General features: G+C 46.2%; 3 protein-coding genes across 3 annotated transcripts; 1 reads left to right on the top strand and 2 right to left on the bottom strand.

The window, feature by feature from the left end:
* Positions 1-488: 488 nt before the first annotated feature.
* Positions 489-8,331, bottom strand: LOC120828480 (voltage-dependent calcium channel gamma-1 subunit). Its single transcript, XM_040192081.2, has 4 exons — positions 6,864-8,331; positions 2,290-2,364; positions 1,485-1,622; positions 489-1,181 (listed from the first exon to the last, which is right to left on the bottom strand). The coding sequence occupies exons 1-4, from the start codon at positions 7,102-7,104 to the stop codon at positions 949-951; spliced, it is 687 nt and encodes a 228-aa protein (XP_040048015.1). The 5' UTR covers positions 7,105-8,331; the 3' UTR covers positions 489-948.
* Positions 8,332-9,971: 1,640 nt separating this feature from the next.
* On the bottom strand, positions 9,972-21,115 carry cacng4b (calcium channel, voltage-dependent, gamma subunit 4b). Its single transcript, XM_040190734.2, has 4 exons — positions 20,491-21,115; positions 13,461-13,544; positions 12,848-12,988; positions 9,972-12,533 (listed from the first exon to the last, which is right to left on the bottom strand). Exons 1-4 carry the CDS (start codon positions 20,711-20,713, stop codon positions 12,016-12,018), a joined length of 966 nt encoding a protein of 321 aa, XP_040046668.1. The 5' UTR covers positions 20,714-21,115; the 3' UTR covers positions 9,972-12,015.
* A 1,192-nt stretch (positions 21,116-22,307) lies between these two features.
* On the top strand, positions 22,308-25,736 carry zbedx (zinc finger BED-type containing X). Its single transcript, XM_040190733.2, has 2 exons — positions 22,308-22,705; positions 23,014-25,736. The coding sequence occupies exons 1-2, from the start codon at positions 22,505-22,507 to the stop codon at positions 24,724-24,726; spliced, it is 1,914 nt and encodes a 637-aa protein (XP_040046667.2). The 5' UTR covers positions 22,308-22,504; the 3' UTR covers positions 24,727-25,736.
* Positions 25,737-25,881: the final 145 nt, after the last annotated feature.

Genomic DNA, 25,881 nt, shown 5'->3' with positions numbered 1-25,881 from the left:
TGATTTCTCTCGAGGCAATTAGTGGGATGATTGATTGTGAGTCCTTGAACGAAAGAAGAAGCTGCTGCAGTGACTGTGGATTGTTATGATGACTCTCTACTTCATTCTAAGCAAAGCGTGACAGCGTCTTTATCTATTTTAGTGTGCCATTTTCATCTTGCCTGGTCTTTTGTATCAGATTTGATTCAAGTCTTTAGGTCTGATCATGTCAGACCTACTTGTTGTTGCACTGTAGTTAAAATGTTTTATTCTGGACAAGTCCCGTATAAATATACTGTATCTACTATACATAATAATCTCAAAACCATTCTAATTTCATGTGAGTGAAGGACATAACTTCAGTTGGACAGTTCAAATGTTCAGAACATATTTGAACAGGATTATCAAACCCTTAAATGTGCCACTTTTCAAGATTTTCCTGACTTCCAAGCATCCACCGAGAGCAATTTATTCACTACAGTATCAAAATCCATCAGAAAACCACTTGAAGCGATGGTATGTACTTTATTTCAGAACATATTTAGTTACATTTGTTGATATTCTCCTTACATCCCCACGGAAATAATAAATGAGTTTCATTATTACATGACAAGCGTCAACGCAAAAAATGACATATGGACTTTATAAAAATGATACTGCGAGTTTCGTGAATTCTTGTTATAAAAAAGGTGCCGCTCGACGGATGACTAATGATGAATCATTCCTCGGCTTTTGAACCCACCAATAAAGCCTCATCGAACTCCCCACTTGTAACTGTTATCTCCTGTGAAGAAAGCTGGAACTTCCCTGTGGTCGGTGTCACAAAACTCTCCAAGTTAGTTATAATATTTTAGACAATTTAAAATAAAAGGACATGGAAGGTTGGAAACGTGTGTAAATGCTCGCAGTAAGGGTACAGGCTGTTCTATTAAAGTGCAAAGCTACTTGTATTTTTGTCTATCCAGTTGGCTACTCTAAGGTGTCGGGTTCCGCGTCCATGCAAGTCTCCCAGGGGTTACGTGGCATGTGGGGCATGGAGATGAGGAGCAGGGCGCCTCCACTGAGGATTAGCAGGAAGAAGGAGGCGCAGGCGCAGGTAAAGGACCAGGAGTAGTAGTATTCGATCCAGATGGTCTCATCGCTGTCAATCATCCGCTTGACCGACTGCCGTATGACTTCGACGGAAATGATGATGCAAAGGCCTGCGTGCCGGAAAACAGGAAAAAAGGATGAGTTGTTGCTGAAAGCAGAAGCTTCACTCACATTGATGTAAAAAAATATATATGTGTTTGAACTTTTTGCAACATTGTCAATACAAATGCTGCCAGATGGGAGTTTAATCTGACAGAGCTACACCTCCTAACATATTTGAATGAGAAACCAGCGCCTTCAACTCTGTTTAATTAGCTGAGGCGACGACACTGACACACCTTGTTTCAAGTAGAGCGGCAACAAGAGAGACAAGAACACAAGGGGGAACGAAAGAGTCGGCCACGCCGTCTGACCTGCGAAGGCGAAAAACATCCCAGCGGGCCGCAGCAGGTAGTCCCGCCCCTTCCCAAAAGACAGGACGACACAGAGGGTGCCGAGGAACATGAAGAACAGGCTGAAGATGGCGATGGCTGCTGCTGAGATATTGTACTCTGAGGAGAGAAACCAAAAAGAGGAAAGGGGACGAAAGGAGACAGCGAGAGGAGGCCGAGAGGGAGGGAGAAGACAGCGAGGAGGCAAGAGAGATCGCATGATGGAGATACGGACGGCAAAGTCACTGCAGAATCATTTCATCATTTCAACACACAAATAATCGGCCCTTAAATTAGCCTCACTTTAAAAAACAACATTTAAAAAATGTCTTTCATCCTAAATGGCAACATTGCAATTTTTGCATGACCGATAAGAGGCTGCGGGCTGGTAATAAGATGATGAGAGCACCTCTCTCCTCCTCCCGTCCGCCTCCCCTCCTGTCTGATTCCACATGAACACAATCTAGTGTTTACCTCTCGCTAACACTCAGCTGTGATGGATGTAATCCTCAGCACCCCAACTGTGGAGTATCACACAAGTAAATAGCCTTACACATACATCTCATAAGTCTGTTTGAGGAGTGTTGGTCTTGGGGCATGTGTGTGTGTGTGTGTGTGTCAAAGTCTCTTCATGCTCGATGGAAATCGTCAATTGTTTTTGGTATAATTTTAACAAAAGCCATAATTTTTGTTTACAGTGATCTTTGAAGATGCCTGTCCGCCTTCCTTTAACAGGGTCTGACAAATCCAGATGTGTTGCATCGTGCCCTTGTGAGGCGGCTCCCACCTTTCTGGGTCTTGACTTCAAAAACTTCGGCTTCTTCCCCCGAGGTGAAGTGTTTGAAGTAGGAACAGTTTTCAGCTGCAAAGTAAGAAGAGGGGCGGACATAGGGAGGGGGGAGGACGGGGGAGGGGGAGGGAGTACAGAGAAGGTGGTTCAGGTTGTGTTTATAGTCCAGTGTGTTTTCAATGCCAATTTGACCTTGACTGAAAGCTAAATCTCTCTACGGGTTCAACAAGAAAGCCATCAGACACACATTTATTAATGAAACATAAAAAAGTAAGAGATTATTAGTCCAACTTGACGTTCACTAAATGAAATAGCATATTTAACTAGCTGCATTTACAAACCTAACTTATTACCTCACAAAAAATAATAATACAATATTGTGGAGCCAACGTTTATCCGCCCATCCAGTCCAAGAACACTTTACCAGGGTGGATGCAAGGACAGGACACTTTGCACTTAGAGGGAGAAAGAGGGACAGACAGTTTCATGTGTGATTCAACATACAACCAACTGTTGCAGCTCCTATTTGTAAATGTTTTAGTTCTTTGACCACAATCTTTAATAAAGCTGGGCTGAGAAGGGGGGAGGGGGGGGGGGGGGTGCAAAGGTCAAGGGAGAGTCCCGTCTTCCCTCTGCTCCACAAATTTAGCTGAGATTAAACCCATAAAGCAGATGTGTTGGTGTCTGTATGTGTGTGCAAATTATATTTGTGAGTGTGTGTGAGTGTGTGTCTATGTGCACCAGGAAACAGATGAGCTGTTTGTTAAACAGGACGAGAAATAATCGCTAGAGGTAACCTAGCAACAGGCAGTTTCAGGTCTGTTTACTAAGGCAAATTGAGAGGAGTGTGCTCATGCATGTCTGTGTGTGTGTGTGTGTGTGTGTGTGTGTGTGTGTGTGTGTGTGTGTGTGATTGAGGGGATGCACTGGTGAGCAGTCAGAAGAATCAGAGGCGGGGTCACAGAGCAACTTGGAAATATGTAAATATATTATTTTTTTCATTGGTTTTCACTCATTAGCTGCATTTACCTCTGGGGCTAAACTAATCTAAGCCAACGTGTGATTGGGTGTAGTTATATGATCTACTCCAGTTTCTATGGAGAATATTATCTGCTCACAGCACAGACAGTCGTGAGCAGATAATATTCAGTAACAGCGAGACCTTTGGTGTGTTCAAAGCAAGCTGCAAAAGCCTGAGCTCAGTTATGTGCTTGATCCCAATGTGTTGTCTTTTGCGTCACAAGGTGATGCACAGAAACTCTTGTTTATCAGGGATAAATCACCTGAGATGTAGGTTCACTTTCTTATAGACTTCTTTACAATCTACAGGAAGGGCTCAAATAATCTCTAAAATGGGTGGTCAGGAAAACAAACCTCTCCTTTTTTTCACCATGGCAACATGTGTTTTGCCACCACCTCGGTGTGCTGGGCCAGTAAGTTGGAAAAAAAAACAACCCCAGTCAACTACACTCTCTCATGTTGTACTAAATGTAATGAAGAAAACATCCCACAAAAGGTTAAACCCGGTAAAGACATTGGCTGAGGAGGAGGAGGACATCTGCGTGCGCATCATTGACCTTGCAGTCAGGCTAATTGGGAGATTTAGTTCCAGGCGTGGGAGAGCGATTACAGTGAGGTACCGCCTGTCATTTTGATTTTGCCTCTTTCGACCGCCAGCCTCCTCTGAGCTTCTCCTTTACCTTTTCGTCATTAAACCTGTCTCTCAATTCTGTCCTGTATTCTGTCTGGTTTCTTGTGGTTGTCCTTGTCCTTTCACTATTGTTCTCCTGAAAGTACTTTGACGTGTTTACCTATTTTCACATTTAGTATTGAAAATAGCCTCCTTTTGATTTGAAGGAGTATTCGAGAAGATTTTTTTTTAGGCGATGCAGGGGCGGGGGGCTGTTCTTTTCCTATAGCCACGCAAAATGATTGACTAATTCTGGGTCAATGTGAATAGGATGGGCAGTGCTGGTATTTGAGTGGCTAATAACTTCCCAGTTGGCTACAACGCCAAATTAATTCCAATTCCCTGATATTTGAGCCACCAAAATCTCACTCCTAGGTTTTTTGAAAAGTTTGCAGCTCTGTGAGGTTAAAAAAATACACATCTTAAAACAGCTCTTTAGATTTTTAACTGGGAACATGTGAGCCGAATATAAATACGATCAGAGCAGCAACGAGCAGTTTCAGTCCATGTGGTGCTGCGGAGCAAATGAAAATGTGTTGAAATAAGTTCCACAGTTAAAGCACCCAGTGATCTTGTGTTTTTTAATATAAACGGGGTGCACTTTTCCACATTTCAGCGTAGGAGATGCTGGGAGTGAAACTTTCTCTCAGCAGCAGGCCGCCAATGTTCTCGTGAGTATCCATGCCTGACTTTTATTGTGAAATCCAAAAAGTAAAGCTAGTCTTTCGACATCTAAGCCGCCACAAACGCCATCCAGGCGTATCATACTGTAGTCGATGCTGAATTCTGAATTTTGTTCCCTTTATGTTTCTCACATTTACATAATGTGGAGTGATTCATTAAAATACTGGACATTCTGCATGTTTTCGGCATGCCAAATGAGCACTACACCTCCGCAGCTTGGGCTCTGCACCCAGAGCTGGCAGATTAGTGAGGAGAAGTGACTGGGCGTGTAGAAAGTGGACGCTTTGGCTCAAGGTGAAATCTGGGCCTCTGGGAGTACGAATTTGGGACACCAGCATTGTGTCACTGGAAGAAGCAGGAGGGGAGATTTATTTGAAGATAACCGTTCCGGTTGGAAGCTTTAAAAACATCCCTGATAACAAGCATCTCTCCTTCTTTCAGCACGTATGTGTAGGAACACACACACACACATGCCCATAAAAACCCAATATGTGCTTTTAATTTGCAGCGCCACGCAATCCGTAAAGGTTTTGTTTTGATTTTTCACAGCATCCACGCGGTCATGATCGCTTCTTTTAGTGGGAAGCTCATTTCAAAAGTCATTCGGGTTCACTGCTTTGCTGCCGCTGTTATGTAAACCCTCCACTAACGCAATGTAATTGTGCCTATTTGAAAAACAGTCTCATGAGTAACTCATTCTCCCTCTGTTGCAAAACGCAAATGTCTGTTGTCAGATCAAATCACTGCTGCTTTATTTGGGTGTAACGTTCATCAAGAATGTTTTCTGTTAAGGAACACTCTTGATCGACTCAGGTGTTTTCTCCTTTTCACGTTATGCTTTTCTTATGTGCTAAATATCCGACGCATACTAACTTTTGGAAGCATCTAAAGTAAGGCGGGTGTGGTGCTTTTGGCCAGCCACCTCTGCATGCAGCGTTAACGCAGTTTTATTGTCCTTTTCTTTGCAGACACCCTGACAGACATCGGTCAGGTCATGGGGGGTTATAACTGATACAATACAGCTGGAGTCTTGTTCAAAGGGGAAAAAAGCCTCATCTGTCAGCCTCTCCGCCCTCCCTTTAGCATCCTAATACAGCATCACCTCCCCCACCTCCTGTGGTTACCATGGAGGTGCTCTCGTTCACCTACGCAGACTTGTGTTTTCTTCACCAGCTCCCCTCATCTCTCCCGAGTCTCCCAGGTGTGCTTTAACTCACGAGCCGGAGCGGGAAGACAGACTTCATTAGGCCCGTGCTGATCCTGAGGTGCTGGAGCCAGAGGCTCAGTCGATGAGAGATGCGGAGAGAAATCTCTGCTTTAGGCTGCGAGGCACGCGCACGCAGCCAGAGGCCGGCGGGCCGGATCGGTTCAGACGGGACTGGTAATTAAAGCGCAAAGGCTATGCACACTTTTTAAATAAAAGATCAAATGTTTTTTGCACTCTTTTTTTTATCACGTTACGCAATATTAAGCAAAAATGACCAAAAAAAGACCAAACGGCCTCTCCCACCTAACATGTTTATCGGAAAACACCCTTTGAAGAAGCCAATATCTGATCCGCATTGACATGTTGAGCCATGCTGAAGAAGACATGGTTAAGTTTAATAGCTTATACATTCTAGCATGTACATGGCTGTCGAGTGTGTGATGAAGCAACACTTCCTCTCTGAGGTAAAATTGATTTTATTTTCTCATCCACCCTGGGAGAGTAGATTCATGTAAAGCTGCAAAGCTCCTCCATTGACTCCCTGACTTCTGCTGCTCGCCTGCGCCTGATTGGTAGCCTCTTTAGAGACTTGGACTTGTGGAACGCAATGATGGAATGATGATGAGAAGCCGGCCATAAAAACTGTTACACAGTGTTGGATTATATCGCTCATATGTACAGACACACACGCTCCAAACCCCTTACGGGTGCCTCTTTAAACCCACCAACAGGTTCATAAAATACCCTGAGGCTTTAATATACCAAGACTTATGGAAAAAGCATCTAATAATGTACGTTAGCAGACAGAACATTCAGCGGCTAAGTTCATTGGTTCTGCTGTTTTAGTCTGACCTTTGACATGCAAATTTAAATTTGCTAAAAGAATATGTGCCAAAATACATCACAACGCGGACCGTGAGGGCGGCACCGCAACGACTTCCGGACGGGAGGTTTTCCTCCACCAACAGTAGGGAACAAAGGACTCTTTACCTCCAGGTAGGCTGATGGGGCCGCAGCCTTTGCCGTCGGGGTCTTCCTCGACGATGAAGATGCTCTTCTTGCAGAGCCTCCAAAGGCCAAAGTGGGCGGCCTCGCAGGTCGCATTCAGCTTCTCCACCCGGGGGCTGAGCACCGCCCAATGGTCCGTCACCACCGCCGCCAGCATGGACGACATTCCCACCAAGATCACCACGGACGTGATCTTCACCCTGGTCACCTGCTCCTCAAACATGTTGCTGCTCGACGTGTGTGTGTGTAGATGAAGGGTGCGTAGCCGTATGGGGTGTGTAGGACAGTCAAAGGTTGTCTTATTTGTCTTTAGATCCTCGTTGTGTGCAGCTAGACGCCACTCGAGATGATCTCTCCTCTCTCCCGCTCTCCTGTCCACACCTCGTTCTTTCTCTTTCTGTGCCTTGTGCCTTGTGGTTGTTGAAATGGGGCCAGATAACAGCGCCCTAGTTTCTAGCTCTCTCCTCGCTTCCTCTCCCTCCCAGGTTGCCTTCCGTGAGCTGAGGCCATTCGGGCCGCGGGATGAAGATGTCCGGCGGGTTTGTTTACACCTTTCGCACCTTTTGAGCCACCATTCTGACGTCGTCGAGAGTCGGGTCACGATCAGACGCTTTCATTTAAAAGTCGATTGATTGCGAGCGTGTGCCAGTTTCTAAAACTCCTAAAAGAGGTTTGATGTTTTGACTGCTATTCAAATTCTGCCGTTACGTATCTGTCATTCATCAGATGGTTTTATTCAGTTTTATTAGTCTTATTCAGTCTGTTTGCAGCTGAATGGTCTCTGGCGCTGTGTGTCAGGGGGGACTCCTAGACAGGGGGAGGGGAGGGGGGTCCTCTATTAGTTGTCATCTGAATGAGCTGATCTAATTACTCAGCCAATCAGCAGTTGAGGCGTGAGGCAGCGGTCCCACTTGGTGCCAACAGTTGATCTAGATTTCTGATCTAGAAAGACAGAAAAAGGGCTTCGGCATCGGAGTTATAAAATTTGACATTCAATTTTGTAAGTTGTTTAACGACATTGACTAGACACACACACACACGTTTAAGAAGGCCTTCACTAAAAAACACAGTTTGAAAAAAAAACACTAATAACCTGATACCTCTCAAAGGCACAATCAACCTCTTCCCTGTGAAAGACTTGAGTAAATTAGCGTGCTTTTTATAAACCGCTGCCCCACTTCAGTAAGGATTCTGGCCCATTTTCAGCCCTGAAAACACCCACAGAGCCCTGGGTTTTAACACAGTAAACGGGAAGCCATGAACAGCAAGAACAGGCGGTAAGGAGCGAGAGAGGAACACAGCCTGTCTGATGCACCACACTTTTTTAGAAAGTGTATATGAGGTGAGACCAAAGTGCTCCCTTTAGTCGCAAACTGAACCGGGAAATTCATCATAAAAGAGAAATCATCTCACGCGCTGCATCAAAAAAAAAAAAAAAAGAAAGAAAAGAAATTCAATACCACAGTGTTGCTCGAGGAGAAGGAAGAGACATTTGTGTTCATTATCATGTTCCACCTGGAAGCGTTCGCAAACAAAACGGCCTCTTTCCCCCCCAGAGGAGGCCGGCAGTGAGAGCCGCAGCACGTCTCCGGGTGTGTAATAACAGTGTCTGTCGGTGACCCCTCTGACCTGCTTCATCTGCTCGCGGCCCCCCCGGGGACCAAACACCTCGCCACTGAGGAGGTATCCCGGCAACAGCCGGCGACGCGGATGACTGTCATCCACCATGCATGTTCGCAGCAGGGACGAGAAACAGAAAATGAAAAATGAATGATATAGCGTTTAGACAAAGTCACTTCTAAAAGCCTCGGTGATCAGATTCCAGCTTTACTATCTGAGGTTTTTTATTAAACAACCTTAACAGTTGGCTAATTTTACCCACTACGAAATGGACTGCGCAGAGGGACCTGCCTACATATTCGTCTGCTAATGACAGGCCGCATTACTCAAGCTAAATTAGATTGTCCCGAGGCCACGAAGGGTCCGTGTTAAAAATTGTTTCTGAAACAGCGGCGTCGGTTGCCACACATGACGCCTTCCTCGCTCATTCGACCTGAAGCCGTGGCCATCGATCAACAGGAAGCCGAGGTCGGCCGATGACAGTGAGAGTTAATGAGCCCGAACTGAGGAAAAAATTAATTAGGTGGAAATTAGAAAGGGCCGATGTGGCGGTTTAATTGCAACATCAAATTTTACTATCGAAACATAATTTCCCTTGCTAGATAAACAGCAAACTAAATTGAAATCCCACCAGCATAATTACACATATCAGAAAAGCGGATGTAGATGTTTTTTTTTATAAGTCAAAGCATTTTATTACTTTAAATAGAGGGTTCTCTGAATTCAGAGCTTTTTCAGCTGTGCAATGAAAATATGCAGTTGGTAATATTCAGATTTTCCTTGCAGGTTCATAGTTTTATTTGCCAAACAAAACCTTTGACAAAGCAGTGACATACACTGCCTTGAGAGAAAAAAAATAGGTAGGTTTGATTATTTCTGATTGGATCGGCTCTGCAATCTGCATCGGTTTCTGAACCACAGTGACGGCATATTAACACTTTGATTTAAAAGTGCTGCCATCGACACGATTGCTGAATGATTTATTGACTGATTTACAACACAGAGACTCTGAGACTGAGGAGGCTAATGGCTCATTCAAAGAGGACAATGACTCAGTCTTATGCAACAGTACATTCAGGACAGAGAAGGTCAGCCAAAGAAATCCGAATGACTCGCTGTAATCAAAGGTTTTCAATGGAAATCAAGCTTTTCTGAGATGAATACCTTCATTCACATGGGTTTCTATACAGTTACTGTATAGCTGTATCAGTATTCTCTTATATACTGACACATATATTACAAAATATTGGATGGATTCGAAGGATTTTTTTCCAGACATTTTGGACGAACATCTAATGAAATTCAGTTTTTTACCAATATCCGACCAAATAACTGCAAAAACAGACTACATCTAAATTTAACATTGTAAATATTAAACTCGGAAAACATCAACAAGTCACAGTATGATGTCACAGACCCGCTGGCATCGCGGTAGTATTGTTTAAAAGAAAGACCCACTAGAGAACAACAGATAATCCTGATATAGTTTATTTATCTATTTACAGTATTTCTTGGGTTGCAACCAAAAAAAAAGAAAATCATTGTTACAATAAAAGCAGAAAATACAGGAAATTTTGAATAAAATAAAAAAACAAAGGCACTCTCCTATCCAATACTAAAAGAAAACACTTTGACAGGAGGGATGTTCTTGAAACCAGAAATGGAATCATTTTTTAATCGCTAGAACAAGTCTTTTCTGTGGATTTCTTTTGGTGTACAAGTCAGCAAATTAGTTTATCGCTAATTCCTTGGAAGAAATATTGAGAGTTTGCTTACTTCACAACGATAGTAAGCCTTGAATAGAAAAAAGCACACAATGTAAAGTACGGCTGTGCTTACACATGGGAAATATAGCTTTGTTTCCTACAGATACTCACTATACTTCACCTCACAGAACATTCAATACATTGACCTTAAACAGTGTGTGTTTGCCTGAATATGTTTGAGACATTTGTTCAGTAAAACGCTTTGAATGCTGTGTTGCACATTCAATGTTATTTTTGTACTTTTATATACAACTTGACATTACAAACAAATACATTTGGGGTTTTTTTTCACCAAATTGTACTTTGAAAGTGTTGGAACGGATCACGTTGGTGGCTTTGTGTTACATGAGCTTAGCCGAGGATATGAAGGTTTTTGTCCAATGGGATTTCAAGCACACTAAATACAATCAAATACGCCTGTGTTTGAGTAAGTTCGTTTGCAAAACCATAACCGACTGAATAGCCCTGAGACTGACAATCACACACACACACACACCAGCTCAAGCAAACAAATAAATACAATTATGGCATTTTCTTTTCTCAAATCTTTTTCACAAGGTTTATTTTCATCCCTGGTCCATTTCCCAGCACTGTCACAAATTAGGGAGGGGGCTCAATAGTGTCCAACCAGCAAGAACGAGACAGTATTTCCTGAGAGAACTAAAAGAAAAAGCAGTGACAGACAAGCAGGACGACAGTACACACAGACACACACACACACACACACACACACACACACACCCCTCACATCTTTACGGATGCGGTCGCAGACAGCTCCCCCTGCATCTGTCCGGGTCCAGCGGGAGGAAACAGCCGGGTGGACTCGGCGACGGAGAGACGGCTGTGATCCCTCATCCGATCGAGCGCTGAGGACGTTTTTTCTTTCGGAGCAAAAAGAAGTCCTGACCTGTAGCGTTTTCACAGTTCCGAGCAGCGTCCCCTCTTGGTCAGCTGCCCGTCCGTCGTGAGGGGAACACACACACCAATCAGGTGCGCTGTGACAAAAGGACGGCCGGCTGACATGGATGCAAAGGAAAAGGGGGGGGGCCATTGAAAAAAAGTGCTCGGCTGGGAGAGCAGACAAGTTTCGACTGACAAACGTCAGAGAAGAATAACGATGAGGCGGCGAGAGAGTTTTGAGGGTCGACTCGTACGTACCAACAACAAACACTGGACGCTCAATACATCACAACTCAGCAAGTCAACCGTTGAACAATGACTCCTAAACTACACTCAGATGGAGTTTGTTGTAAAGGCCGTACATCAGAGATACAGAGAGAGGGACAGTTGTCTCTTATAAACCTTTGATTAGAGTATAAGGCAAGACCAAACTGGTTTTGGGAATCCAACAAAAACTTGGGGTGACAGTTTATCTACATACATACAAATGGAACACTTTCAAGTTGAATAGTACATTTCATCTAGCACCTTGATCAATCTTTTTCAGGTTGATTTATACTGATTGGCGCATCTCAACATGTCCCGCCCACAATGTTTAGTGACCACTCCACACAGAACTGTCAATCAGCTCCAGCAGATGCAAAGATCTGCTTTGATGATTTCTAAAAGTAGATAAATGGTTCTCAGGTCTTGTTAACTGGCTCATCTTTCGTCCAGCTGAGCGTCCTCTCTCTCCTCCTTCCAGGCCCTTTCAAAAAAGCCAGTCTCTTCCAAAATCTCCAACAGATCAGCCCGCGCTCATCGCTTCGCGTTCCTCCGCCTGCAGGAGGACCCCGGCCCCGCGGCCCTCACACCGGCGTGGTCCTGCGATTCCCCCCGTCCTTCGAGTCGCTGGGGAAACAGTTGTGCACCTGGAGGAACTCGGCGGCCGCCTCGTGCTCGGGGCTGTACGCGTTCTCCGCCCCGCTGTCCCTCGCCAAGGCGTACATGGACAGCTCGTCCAGGGGCCCGCCGGACGACGGCATCCCCTTCAGTCCGGCCACCGGCGAGTTCTCCCGCGACGCCTCCGTCGAGTGGGAGCTGGTCCGCCGGCGGTACCGGAAGCTGGGTATCCTGGAGTACGGGGAGGAGGAGGAGAGCGAGCGGATGAACTCGCGCCGCGCCCTCCAGCGGACTTCCTTGTTCTTCTCGATGTAGATGTTGATGGCGAGGACGGCGACCGTTTCGGCCACGATGAAGGAGAGGGCGCCAAAGTAGAAGGACCAGCCGTACGCGTAGGTGTACTTGCGGTCGTCGTCACGCTTGTCACTGGGGTCTCCGGCATTGCTGGAGATGTAGACGATGATGCCAATGATGTTGCTCAGACCTGAGAAACAGAAACACGCAGAATTGATGGCGGGGGGAGAAATAAAAGACAAAAAGGGAAAATGTTACAACCAGTAATCTAGAATCTAAAAACGTCATCACCACCGAGAGCCTTAAACAACACTGGTCCTCATCACCTGCGAGTGATGAATGGAGATCTCGACCTTTATCGTTGGGGGATGAAGTTCATCTGCATGATTGCATCGACTTTGACGGAGTGCCAAACGTTATCACAGGCGCCAGATGAAGCCGCCTTTTTTCTTTTCATTATGAAACCTGACGAACTCTCAAACAATCGCTGGGAGCGAGACTCACCTGCAGCCACAAAGAGAATGCCGGCGCTGAGCAGGACGTTGTTGGTCTTGTTGTAGACTCGGCCCACGCCGACGCACAACCCGCCAAGCATCAGCAGGACGGTGCTGAGGATGGGGAACACGCTGGAGGCCCGGACTATACCTGCAGGGGCGACGGGGGAAGGACGTGACATGATTAATAACTTGGTAAAACGTTTTTGACACAATTCATTAAGCAATATATGACAGTCAAGGGACTGGTTGACGAAAGATGGATAGTTAATGAATCAATCCATCACCCATTGGATTAGATTGGGAAGCAATTCAGAGAGATCAAAATTCAACAAAATTCAATTCAACAAAAAGAGTTTGTGGAATTTTTTTTAAAAGAAAATCTCGAAATGATTTTCATTTTGTGGAGCTCTGATCGATCTATTTCATCATTTATGCTTTGAACCCGGCAGCCCTGAACCTGTTCAAAGTCTGTCTCACTGAAAGCCTTCCTCCTGCGTTTGATCGATCTCTGTATAAAAAAGTATTTGCTGTCGAGGAAGAAAAAGACGCTGAAGGAAAGGGGACTTTCTGCATGCTCTTAAAATTAAAGGAAAGATAAAGAGCAGACAAAGAGGACTCACGCAGCAAGTATTCAGAGCTGTCTGTGTCATAGTCGTTGTCATCGGGGAAATGGTTGATTCTGTAACAGCTGCCTTGATTGATTCCTGCAAAACAGAAAAGGGAGTCTCCATGTTAGAGATGAAAAACAGTCCCCGAGATGCTATAAAAGGTCTGACTCGCAGCATGTGATGTGTTGGAGGACTGCTCATACAACAAACAGGAAACTGGAATATTGGAATTGATGTTCTTTTGGGGCAAGCTGAAGGTGCAGATTTATTTGATACTCGGGGGATTGACTTTTGATGTGAATCCATGCAGGATTCTGCAGGTGGTTTCGTTTGGTTAAAGGATGAGTCAGACAGAGACACCTGGCAACCCGTCTAATGCAACAAGACGCCTTCATGCTCTAGTCTCTAATGAAAGATGAAGTGACGGGAAATCAGTTATCGGAAGAAGATCATACGATAAGATTAAGATTATAATGGAGCACTTAAGTGCTTCTCCGCGAGACAAATTAAATAACAACAACAAGCTCAGACTCAGAAAGTCTTATTTCCTCAGGCAGGTCGTTCCAGGTCGCTGAATCTCGGCCAATTACGGTTATTTTTCCTGACTTCACACTGCTGCTTACTTTAACTTAACACCGTAGTCTGACAGGGTTATTTATAGAACTGTAAATATGACAACTGAAAAGTAATGACGTGTTCGTACCAGTGTTTGTACCCTCATTATACAGAACCTTTCCTAGCGTTTGTTGAATGTAGCACTCCAACAAAACATTTTCCTTTGGATGAACTCATGCACCTCTGCATGCTTTTCAACAATCGAAGAAAACTACACCGGTGACCAGACGCGGATTGTTGTTCGTAGCTCCCGCTCTCCGCCGGGAATCCCGCATGCTAAAGATCACGGCTCAGTGCGCCTCATATTGTAGGAAGAAAGCCGGCGTGAGGAGGGGTGCGTGTTTTTCGGGGGATCAGCTTATCCGGTGGCGGGATTGTGATTGCGTTGCCCTGCGGGATTTGGTGGCTGGTGGCGCGCGTCCATATCCAGCTGAGGTGGATGGTTGAGTGGCGGAGGGAACAAGAAGCCAATTTGGAAAAGAAGAAGGCCGTGTGGAGGAAGCTCTTAATGCAGAGAGCGGAGAGGAGACGGAGAGAGAAGCATGTAGCTGTAAGTGAGAAGGATAATAAAAAAACACCTTGTCTAGAGACAGAGGTTGGGGGTTAATGGATGTGTTCAGTGCAGCGGTGGCTTTTTGGCTCTTTCACCGTTTGGGGGAGAATGACCTCACCGCTTTTGTTTGCATCTCAGAGAAGGTGACAGACAGGGAACCATTGGCTATGGTTACTGTTGCTATGCACGGTTCTCACACAGCAAAAGAAATGTTTGAACCAAAAAGCAGAAAAACTGATGACCGAAACAATCCGGGAACAAAAAAGAAATGGTACTAAAGACAGACTATAAAGGGGGTGAATGCAGAGTGATACAGATCAGAACACGGCAGACAATGAAAATGGTGGAAAAACACGGCTTCATTCGGGTGACCCTGTTTGGCTGCTTCAACCTATTATTTTCAAAGTGCACGTGCTGTTCATGAACGATGGTAATGAAAGCCAGACAAAGGGTGCCCGGGTTGGGCAGACACATTTTTAAATAATTTCTTACGTTGCGTTGCCGGTTTTGGGAGTGATGAAAAGAGAGGAAACCCCCCTCCACACTCGATAAATGAAAAGTGTCTCTCTCACTCGAGCGCCATGCACATTGCCTCACGTTAAGGAACACGCGACGATTGGACAACCACTGCTTGGGAGAAAGAGCGAGGAGTTTAGCGAACAGTCAACAGGCCGAACATAGAAAGTCACTTTTTATCCCTAAAAGCCCAACGGGCCGCAGAGATTAGAGCCGACCTAATGTCAACCATTCAATTAAGGGACTGTGCTTTCTGCCGACAGACACCTGTCAACTCTATTTCTAAGGGTCAACAGTACATCGTCGTCTGTGCATCAGCTTTTATCGGCGAGCTTGTTTCCATTAACTAGGTCCGCTGCTTAATAAGGGACATCAAATTAATTAGCGTCAAATCAGTCGGTGGGAATTGGAGCACAAGTTTCTGCGTCTGGTGGCTGATCGAAAAAAGATCCGTGGTATTTTACGCAGCGATGTGAAAAAGTCCTGTGAAGAAAGAAAAAAAAAACATCTGGCTCTTTTGGTTGGATCAAGAACCGTGAAGATACCGAAAACACCGAATGAGCTGCAGCACCAGAGCGTGTAGCTGAAAAATACATTTTTCAGTCTGAACACAGGATGCTATTAATTTGGACTTGCACCCAATGACCAGACCCCAGCCTGCCTGACGCCTCGGTCAGGTCTCCTGTGTTTGAGTGTGTGCGTGCGTGTGTGTGATGAAAAATGGTAGAAATACAACGCAGCGGCTTGGTAATCTGATTATCAGCAGAGGCCTTCGAGGCTTGTGATTTATGAGTGACAGTTTCCAGCTCAAAGAATGAATACTGACGAGCGAGGAGGGGGATGGGAGGACGGGGGGGCGGAGACTCAGCGCGGGACGAAGGTAAAAGGAAATGAAACAACAAAAGCGCAGTGGGCAGAGGAATGGTGGGGATGCAATAAAGATATGGGAGGCCACATCAAAGGGGGAATCAGACGGAGCGGCGCACCAATGGACACGGCGAGAGTGATAAAAGGACAAAATGTGTTTTCAAATGTTGTGCGGTAAAAAGTATGACGGAGATTTGTGTGATGTAAAGTCTATAAAAAAAAAACTAAAAGGACAATATAGAGACAGAGCGATTTGTACAAAAAGCCGGCGATCCACTAATTGGTTGCCGACTGTGGTGGGACAAATTGATTATCAATCTTACACAGTCAACACGTGACATGGGAAGTAAAGGGTTCCTTGGACCTGGCTGGATGCCTGCTGGGCATCTTCTCCATGGCAACCCATCATCCCTTAAGGCTTGATCATCACATTTACATAAACAATCTCAACGCCTTGACAAGCCCCAATCACCCTCGACAGTTTATGACCCCCTAAACAAACACATGTGAGCATTTTGACAACACGCACGCACAATGTGTAGTGGGAGCAGCTGCGATGCCACAGGCAACTGGAAGATGTACGTCTTCATTATTTTTGAATTAGCACTGCCAATATGGGAGTTGTCTCCTTGGAATACACCAATAGCATTGTCTGAACTCCCAACCGTGACGACGAGCTCAGTGTGTCACATGACCCCCACCGTTTCAGTTTACAAGCCCCAGTAGCTCTGCGAATATATTGACGAGAAAGCTAATCGAAAGTGATATGAATACTGTATTTCTGCAGAACTGTGCAGATTACAGTGGGAGACTTTCAGCTTCACATAAAAGATCTACAGCGAAACACGAGCAGCCCGTGCGACGTTCTGCTGAGTTCTTTTCCTCGATGCTTGGCGGAGAACGTCAGCACTAAACGGATGACAGCATTGCTACTAGGGCTTGACATCGAAGGCACAGACGAGTCACTAAATTGACACATGCAATTAATACTTTGGGACCAGGGAATTCCAGAATGGAGTACAAAAGCCACTCCAAATTTCAGACCAAGTTGGACGGTTTATTAATCTGTCAGCAGGCAGCGATTTTGTCAAACGCAGGTCTGCTTGTGTCACGGCTCTCCTGCATTTTCCTCCCCCGCCATGTTTGCACCGCACTCAATATTTTCCATATGATTGAAACCTATTGTCTTAAAACAAGGAGGACAGTGTCTCTTAACAATAATGTATAACAGAAATTACATTTTTGTAGGGATATATAGTGATACAACGCCAGGGGATATATCCCTGTTGCAAATAAATGTAATCAATCCAAAACAACTCTCAAGTGTTTTTTTTTTCGCAATTTCAGAACCAGTCCCAAGACATTCAATTAATTTACTTTGAGTTTTGCAAAGAAAATGTTCCCAGGGGGAGGTGGATGGTTAAGGGGTTTGAGAGCAATGAAGAATGAGGAATAATCTCTTTACAACAGTGTTTCCAGTAAATGTAAAGCTACCACAAGCAGCAGGAAGCCTACAGCTGAGGACAAAGACTGCAGATGGGGAGGACAGCTTGAAGGTAACCACATCTGTCTACCAGCATTGTCATGCTAAGCTAAGCTAAATGACTGCAAACAGGAGCTTTGTAATTAGAGTGGTATGGACCGTCCCTTTGGACAAGAAAGCAAAATTTGTGTGTTTCCCAAAATGGAACAGTTTTGCCAAAAGGTTCCCTTTTTGCGAATATCTATTGACATATAATTCAATAAAAAAAACACATTAAAGGCATACAAAATGAAAAGGGGGGAGGGAGATTGAGAATATTCATGAGCTTCGATAATAAAAGTGGAATGAAGCTGATAAAAGAAAGATGAGGAAGAAGGAGCAGTCTGAAAAGAGATGGGGAGAGAGCGCACAGCGAGCAGAGGGGAGGGCGACGGCGTGGAAGTGGGGGCCTGCTGGCTGATTCGTGCCCCCGCTCAGCTCCTCGGTTGTTTAATTACAGACTGGTGGAGCACAGTGGGAATGACGGAGTGAACCTCCCACTTCAACCCTCCACGTCCACCGCGCCCCGTGCCTCGCCACGCACACCAACTCATCGCAAGTCGGCGTGTTTACCGTAAATATGTACCTGCTAATTGGATTGTTGCTCATCCTCACAATTAGTTTAATTTACCCAAGTCACACTACGAGGAACGAGCTTCCGGTGCGATACAGACTCGCGCAATCGATGCCGGTATCACAACGTGCACGTGGGCAAACAAACAAATTCAAAATAAACAGATGTTTGGAATTGCACAAAGCGAAGGTCATAGCGCTGACCTCACAGCAATGGAGCCTCGCGCAATGTGCTCCCGCCCGCTCCTTAAATGTCACGGAGGCCCCTCGGGAGAGCGGCCGACGCCTGCTGAGCACGCAGGGCGACTAGAATCACAACAACACACTCATTAAAGGGTGCTGCTGAGCGGCTGCTATACGTCTGATACAGCGGCGAGCTGTCGCTGAGAGAAAGACGCGTTGTCGCCGCAATCTGTCCCCACAACCCCCCCCCCAAAAAAAAACGTGGAGAGGTTTTCCCCAGAAGATGTGACAGACACAGACTCGTCCCCGTCGATAAACCCAGTGGGCTTCGCCAACACGACCGGATGGGGTGTGTGTTGCTTTGTGTGTGTCTGTGTGTGTGTGTGTGTGTGTGTGTGTGTGTGTGTGTGTGTGTGTGTGTGTTTGCGGGGGGTTTCATCTTCTTGCCTTGTTTTCTCCACTATACTTTGGAGTCTCCATGACAACAGAGTCACCGTGTATTTTTAAGCAGAGGCACAACTATTAGCACAGGAGGGATTTATATGACAGACTGGCCTTTGATTGTGCAAATTATGGATTCAAAACACAAGTCTCTTGTGTCATTAATCTAGAAGTGCAACGTACTGATGGGAAATCACCCTTGACATTATCGTTGGCTGGCATTTATTGTATTTTAATTTGTTTGGGGGTCTTAGAGGATGTAGGTATTATATTATTTCACTGTGCAGTGTGTTCACATTGAAGTCGGGGCTATCAGCTAAGCAGGGCTCTCCGGGATGTGCCTCCCGGGTCTAAAGCATCCATCTTCCCCCCCCCAGGACAAGCAGCCGCTGTTTAATCATTGATGACTGCTCCCTGTATGTGGGGCCTGATGACATTAAGCCAGACAGGGAATGAAGGAGGAAAAATGCACAGAATATACTGAAAGAAACCTGAGATTTAAACAGACTTCTGCAAAAGGTAAAGCATGATACTGTCAGGCAAAACAGATAAAGTCCAGACACAGATAATAATAATAACAAAAGCTGTGAGTAAACAAAAGATGCATGAAAGAACAAACGTTTCTGTTTCCATCTGCTGTGAGAAGATGCTGGCTGCAACAATGCTCCAGAAACAGAAGTCAGAGTGTCACGTTTCACACAGCGATGTGGATACTTCCTCCTTAATGTACATTTCTCTGTGTTTCTGGAGCTACGGGCAAATGCTTTCTGTGTTCTCAAGACAAAATCCTGTTCATACAGATAGAGTTTCACATCACAGCCACTTAGTGGCACGATCTCTATTTTCGAGGCATAACAAAAAGGTTTTACGGGGTCTTGGGGTTACATTTCGCCGGCTTGGCTCAAAACTGGTTCAAAACTTCTCTAAACCAATTGTTGAAGAAACGTGAGTCGTTATTTCTTCGCTGTAATTCATTCATGTTTTCATCCATGGGCGCATCGTGAAATGAAGAAAAGCATCCTGTCGGAGTCGAGGGGTGGCCGACTGACTCTGAAGGTATGACGTAACTGTAGGCACACCTCTCCAAACATCAAATGCGTAAAATGGTTTCAAAAACACTTTCCAACGAGAAGCAAATGCAAATGCAATGTGGATGTTCACTTCAAGTTCGGTTAAAAATGTATTTTATACTTGCTTGGACATGACGCGATCATCTATTTTTATATTGCCGTGCATGTTTCCATAGCAATTTCACGGATGTTGCCAAGCAACAGCGACGGATACAAAGACATAAATGAAAGTGGACAAAAAAGCACCACTTTTCCTGCCAGGCACCATATTTAATGTGAATGGGTTGAGACGCGCCGGCTTGGCATCGCCTCGCAGACTGTAACACAGCCGGTTTTATTGTGTGGGCTTATTGAACATTGCGATGTAACAGTTGGCCGGGAGCTGGAGTTGAGCGTTTTGTGGGAGACTGGCCGCTTGTTTATCTCCTCCTGCATTGGAGTTAAGTGCTTATTGAAGCTTTTCTCCATCTGACATACAACCTCTGAAAGTTGCTCCACGTGTTGATTATTTTTCCTGCCCGATTGAGATATTTTCCCTGCGTAAAGGGTATGCGTCTTTTTGCGCGCAAGGAGCATTGAAAGACTCCACCTTGTAAAAGACAGAAAAGAGAATTTGAACGGACATAAAATGGAAACTTGCAGTACTGTATATATGTTTAATTACCGTGAAGAGCCAAAGTGTGAGAGTAAGAGCCGACTTACCTTCAATGCAGCAGATTCTCCACAGCCCAGAGTGGGTGAGATCGCCCTTTTTGGTTTTGAGCTGTGACTGGGTCTCGTCTGTGGTGGCATTGGTGCTGTTGCAGATGTACGCCCGTGAATAGAGCCAGTAGTCCGTGCCGATGGCGATGGTCATCAAGCTGAAGGCAGCAAAAGCCCCCACGGTGGCCAGCAGGGTTTGAACCCCGCGCTCACACCAACCCATGGCGCTTCATGCTCGTCCACACTCTCACGGGTCCGGCATGCGCTCGCCGGAGCGCGTCAGGACGCGGAGGCTTCGGTCATACTTTCAGGTTTGGGGTGCGTCCGATCTCTCTGTTCTTCTCCTCGGAAAAAGTTGAGCCCGGTGAAAGAGCAAGCTGGAGTACTGTCTGAAACGCTCACCTGATGCTCAAAAACAACTAGTTACAGCTGTGACTGTGAGAGAACCTTATCCAGAGAGTCCATGATGGTTTGAAGCGCGCAACTGATCAATTGAGAGCACTTCGTTTGTCCATTTCCCCCTCTTTATCTTTATCTGTCTCAAAAGTCTTTTCTCCGCTTCCGACACGGACTGTGCCGCTGTCTAAAATCTACACGTCAGTGGCTCTAAAGTGAGACCCCACCCTCACCAAATCTGACCAATGGAGGTGCTGTTGATTAAGGAAGGAGCCAAAAGTCCATGTAACAATACAATTTGGAATTTAATATCAAATGCATTGGTGGAATATTTGACAAAATGTGAATTTGTCTCGACTGAGACATTTGGAAACTCTGCAGGGGCCAAGCTGCCACGTGGATGTGGGTCGGAGGGATACATAATGAGAGGTTTTGAAAGGTCCTGTGGTGCATGCCAAACAACCAACCCCTTGTAGAACAGAGCATTATAAAACAATTTGGTTTGGTGAGCTCGTGTTACCACATGGAACACCGTAAATCACTCAGGTTGATCTGATTTCCCAAGATCATGCAAGGAAAGGATGCTGAAAGGCAATATGATAGATTAGAGAGAAAGGCGAGTAAGGTGTGTCTCACTATGGAAAAGCAAAACAAAATAATAATGTTAAATGATTAACGTTCTTCCCTCCGCTGCGTATGCATGTGAACATGTGGTGGACTAATTGTTTTAATGAACATGCAAAAAGAAAACAGCTTGCATGCCAACCTGATTAGTGGCATGCTAAATTCAACTTTGAGCCAGATGTAAGGTTTCCCTTATTGGATATTGGTATCATTCCATTTCAGACATCTACACATGCTACACATGTTATTTTCTGCAAAAATGTTTATTTACCGAGTCAAATATTCTTAAAATCACCATCCATTGCTTGGGTTTGTTTCATACTATTTGACTAAATAGGCATGTAGTCCATTCTCACGTTATACACTATAAAGATATTTATAATATAGGAGTTTGAGAACTGTCGGCTGCAATGTGTGTATGTAGTGAAAGAATACGCCTGTTAAACCAGCCACATAAAAAATGTGACAGTTGAGTTATTATATTTTTTTCTTCTACGGCCGTTTCTTGAGATCGCTGATAAAAGCACCATTTCATTTTTATTTCCATTTTTTTTTTAAAATTTTATATTGACTGAGTGGTTTTGATTTAATGTGTCAATTTAAACCTGCTCCTCCGCTGACCGGCCGGTGGCGCCAACTCGCCACAGCGAGAGAAAAAGGGAAACGCTGGTAAAAGTACTCCGTGAACTCGAGTAAAAAAAAAAAAAGTCACAAGGAGACGACAGTGACGTCATGGCTGGATCATCCGGGTCCTCGCTCCACCGTCGCCATACTCTCAATGGTGCTCGCAGACTCTCGATGCGCATGCGCGTCACCGAAGTGTGACGTAGGTGTCTCCTCCTCGTTCGTTTACTGGGCCACATCTGAACAAAGGCCGGCCCCCTTTTTCATGAGGATTTCTCTGCCGCCATCGTTACTTTACGTGTAATCACGATTACTAAATTGGATTACGATACTTTTATTCTATTTCAAGACGTCGAAAACAGTCGAGACAATGTCCGAAATGGATGGCGATCCCCATGACAGCAGCGGCGAGACCAAATCGGCCATGCATACTTGGCGTTATCGCCACCATTTCACGTACAAGGCAGATCAAGGGAAGAATATCATCGTCCAGTGTAATCTATGTCTGCCGAGGGTTAATCTGCTGTCCACGTCGAAAACCTCCACGTCAAACCTAAAGAAGCATTTAGACGTAAGTAACGCGCGGTAGTCCTTAGTTGTGGCTTCCCGTGGCTGTAATGTTTACGTGTGAAAGAGGCAATGAATGAATACCTTGTGTTAAATGACGTTACATTGCAGCCGCATGTTGATGACCAACTCGTGGCGCTAGAGGCTTTTAAAAAAATGTTATACTAGGAAGAAAAAAAAGCAATCATTTTAGAAAACAGAATTCTGTTTTTTGCATGTCAAGTTTACAAACTAATGGGAACTCAGAACGCACAAACTGCACACCTCCCAACAACTAACATGAACCCCTGCGGGGGGCGTTTCGTCCTGCAGAGGACCCACTTGGGCTGTGAAGCCAGGCCTGATGTCAAGAGGGGGAGGAAGAAAGAGGAGCACAACGGCGAGGAGAGCCGGCACTGCCAGCTCAAGAAGCTGAAAGCGGAAATCATCTCCAAATGCATGACCCAGGCGAAGATCGACGAGCTGATTTTCAACTTCATCGTGGAGGACTGCCAGTCGTTTTACGTGCTGGAGCAGCCCGGCTTCAGGAAGCTGATTTCGGGCTTAACTGAGGGGCTGAAGTCCATGGACAGGGTGACCTTGTTCACAAAGGTGGACCAGGGTTTCTCCAGGATGCGGGAGGAGCTCATGGCGAAACTCGGCGGCATCCAGTACGTGTGCACCACGGCCGACATCTGGACGGCCAACAACAGGAGCTTCTTCGGCATGACCTGCCACTGGATCGACAGGCACTCCCTGGAGAGGAAGTCCGCCGCCCTGGGGTTCGCGCGGCTGCAGGGCCGCATCACGCACGACACCATCGCCGGGCGGATACACGACATCCACGTGGCGTACAACATCGACAGCAAGGTGCAGACCACGGTCACCGACAACGGCAGCCCCTTCGTCAGCGCCTTCAAGGAGTTCGCGGTGGACGGCCCGGAGAGCGACGACGACATCGGCTTCTACGAGAACGTGGGCGCCGTCCTGGAGGGCGAGCCGGAGCAGGACATGCTGCTCTTCCTGCCCACCGTGCAGCGCTGCGCCTCGCACACCCTGGAGCAGATCGTCACCGAGGACTTCTGGCAGGCGGTGTCGCAGGGGCCCATGTGCCAGTTGCACTACAGCACCATGGCCAAAGTGTACTCGCTGTGGAGCAAATGCCACCACCTCCAGGTGGGCATGGACGCGGCGGAGGAGATCGGGAAGATGGCCCTGGTCGTGCCCGCCGTCATCCGCTGGAATGTGGAGTACTGCGCCGTGCAGAAGATCGTCTCCCTCTCCGAGCGGGAGCTGACGGAGCTGTGCGCCCGCCTGGAGGTCGTGCGCCTGCAGGCGGAGGAGATGGCCTTCCTCAAAGAGTACGTGACCGTGTTTCACCCGCTCGCCTTTGCGCTCGAACTCTTCCAGGCGGAGCAGAAGTGCTACCTGGGCCTGGTCATCCCGACCGTGCTCAGCCTGAAGAACAAGCTCAACGAGCAGAAGGACTCGGCCAACTACTTCGGCGACGTCATCGGCGCCATCGTGGTGGCCATCGACGTGAGGTTCCAGGAGCTGTTCGCCAGCACGGAGGCCAAAATCGCGACGGCAACCACGCCGCAGTTTCGCCTGTGGTGGATGGCGGCCTCGGACCGGGAGGAGATGTGCGCCCTGCTGGCCACCGAGGCGTCCCAGATGGACCCCGGCAACATCCCCGAGGCAAACACCAGCCGCAACGTGTCCACCATCGAGTCCGAGGACGACTTCTTCAGCTACGGCTCGGCCAAGCCCACCGTCCAGATCCAGCAGCGGGGGGTGACGGAGGAGATCCGCAAGTACATCGAAGGGACGGGGAAGAGCCTGGAGTGCCTACAGGACTTCCCCAGGGTGAAGCAGCTTTTTTTAAAGTACAACACCACGCTGCCGTCCACGGCCCCCGTGCAGCGCCTCTTCAGTCAGAAGGGCAACCTGGTGACCTCGCAGAGGAACTTCCTGACCGACGACTACTTTGAACGCATTCAGCTCTTGAGGTACAACAGCCTCGTGTGCGCGCCGCTGGCCGAGTGAACGCGTGTATGGGCGAGGGGAGGCGGTCTCTTGCAATCAATCTACACTAACGACTGAAAAACCATTGAAAAATATTTTCTTTCAGACAATTTAGCCCGTTAACGTTGTGTTGATGTAGCTTGGTTGATAGGCATATCATGTATGTACCTCCCGACTGCTGAATGGCTTGATGAAGATGCATGAATTGACAATCATGGACAATGAGATTCGAGGACTGTAAACGCTAACGGAAGACTTTCTATCGGTGCTGTGGTTGTTTCGGAGAAGCCACCGGGCTGAACTGAAGTGATTTTTGTCTTTCAGTTCAGTTTGTTTTTTCTATGGATGCTCAATGAGAATGCATCTCCGGTTTGTATGTTTTATATCAAAGACAACAAGAGAACAGCCTTTTGGAGGGGGGGGGGGGGGGGGGGCTGGCTGTGTCTCGCTTTTTTTGTTGTTAGATTTTAAGTGAATTGACAGACACTGACCACAGTTTTTGAAAGAGGTTTGTGTTTTGTGTGCGAGGACGACGCAGCGCAGCAGAGAACCAGGTGCATTCGGGGGCCACGTGTCCACAGGGCCCGAGATGCTATCTTCCAGAGAGGATACGAGAGTACGAAACGCTCCTGGGATTGGCCTTTTCTTTTTTTCAACACCCTTTTCTGTATATATTCTATACGTCCCACTTTGCCTAACAGAGATTAAGGTGAAGGTTTAAAGCTCCTCTGCTGCGGCTGGCCCTCACATCTCTAAAGTGTGATTCGCTTGAGAGACGGGCTGTTGGGATTCTATTCAATCGCACATCAGCTGATGAGGGAAAACACAGCTTGAACTGCTGCTTGCAAGTGAAAGGACACAGAAAAAGGGCCGCTGACGCGAGGCGGTAGGATAGATATCGACCAGCTCACACCTGAGCAGGATGGTTTTAAATGAAAATTGCACATTGATCAACAGGTTAGTAAATAGGGGAATTAAACATGCTTAATGACTAATAAAATGATCAGGTTGGATGTGTTGGAAGATGAAAATTCTCCAGTGTCTTCTAGAAGTGTGCTTCATTTTTCACTTTTTTCATATTGGATTTACAAAATCATACTGGTCTGTTTCACTAAAACGTAAAAAGTTGTGCAAAGCCAATAAGGACTTACTGGGATGTTCCTTTTCTTTAAACAA

The sequence above is a fragment of the Gasterosteus aculeatus genome, chromosome 11 (genome assembly GCF_964276395.1).
Source record: "Gasterosteus aculeatus chromosome 11, fGasAcu3.hap1.1, whole genome shotgun sequence".
NCBI lineage: Eukaryota > Metazoa > Chordata > Actinopteri > Perciformes > Gasterosteidae > Gasterosteus > Gasterosteus aculeatus.
This window is presented reverse-complemented; position numbering and strand designations above follow the sequence as displayed.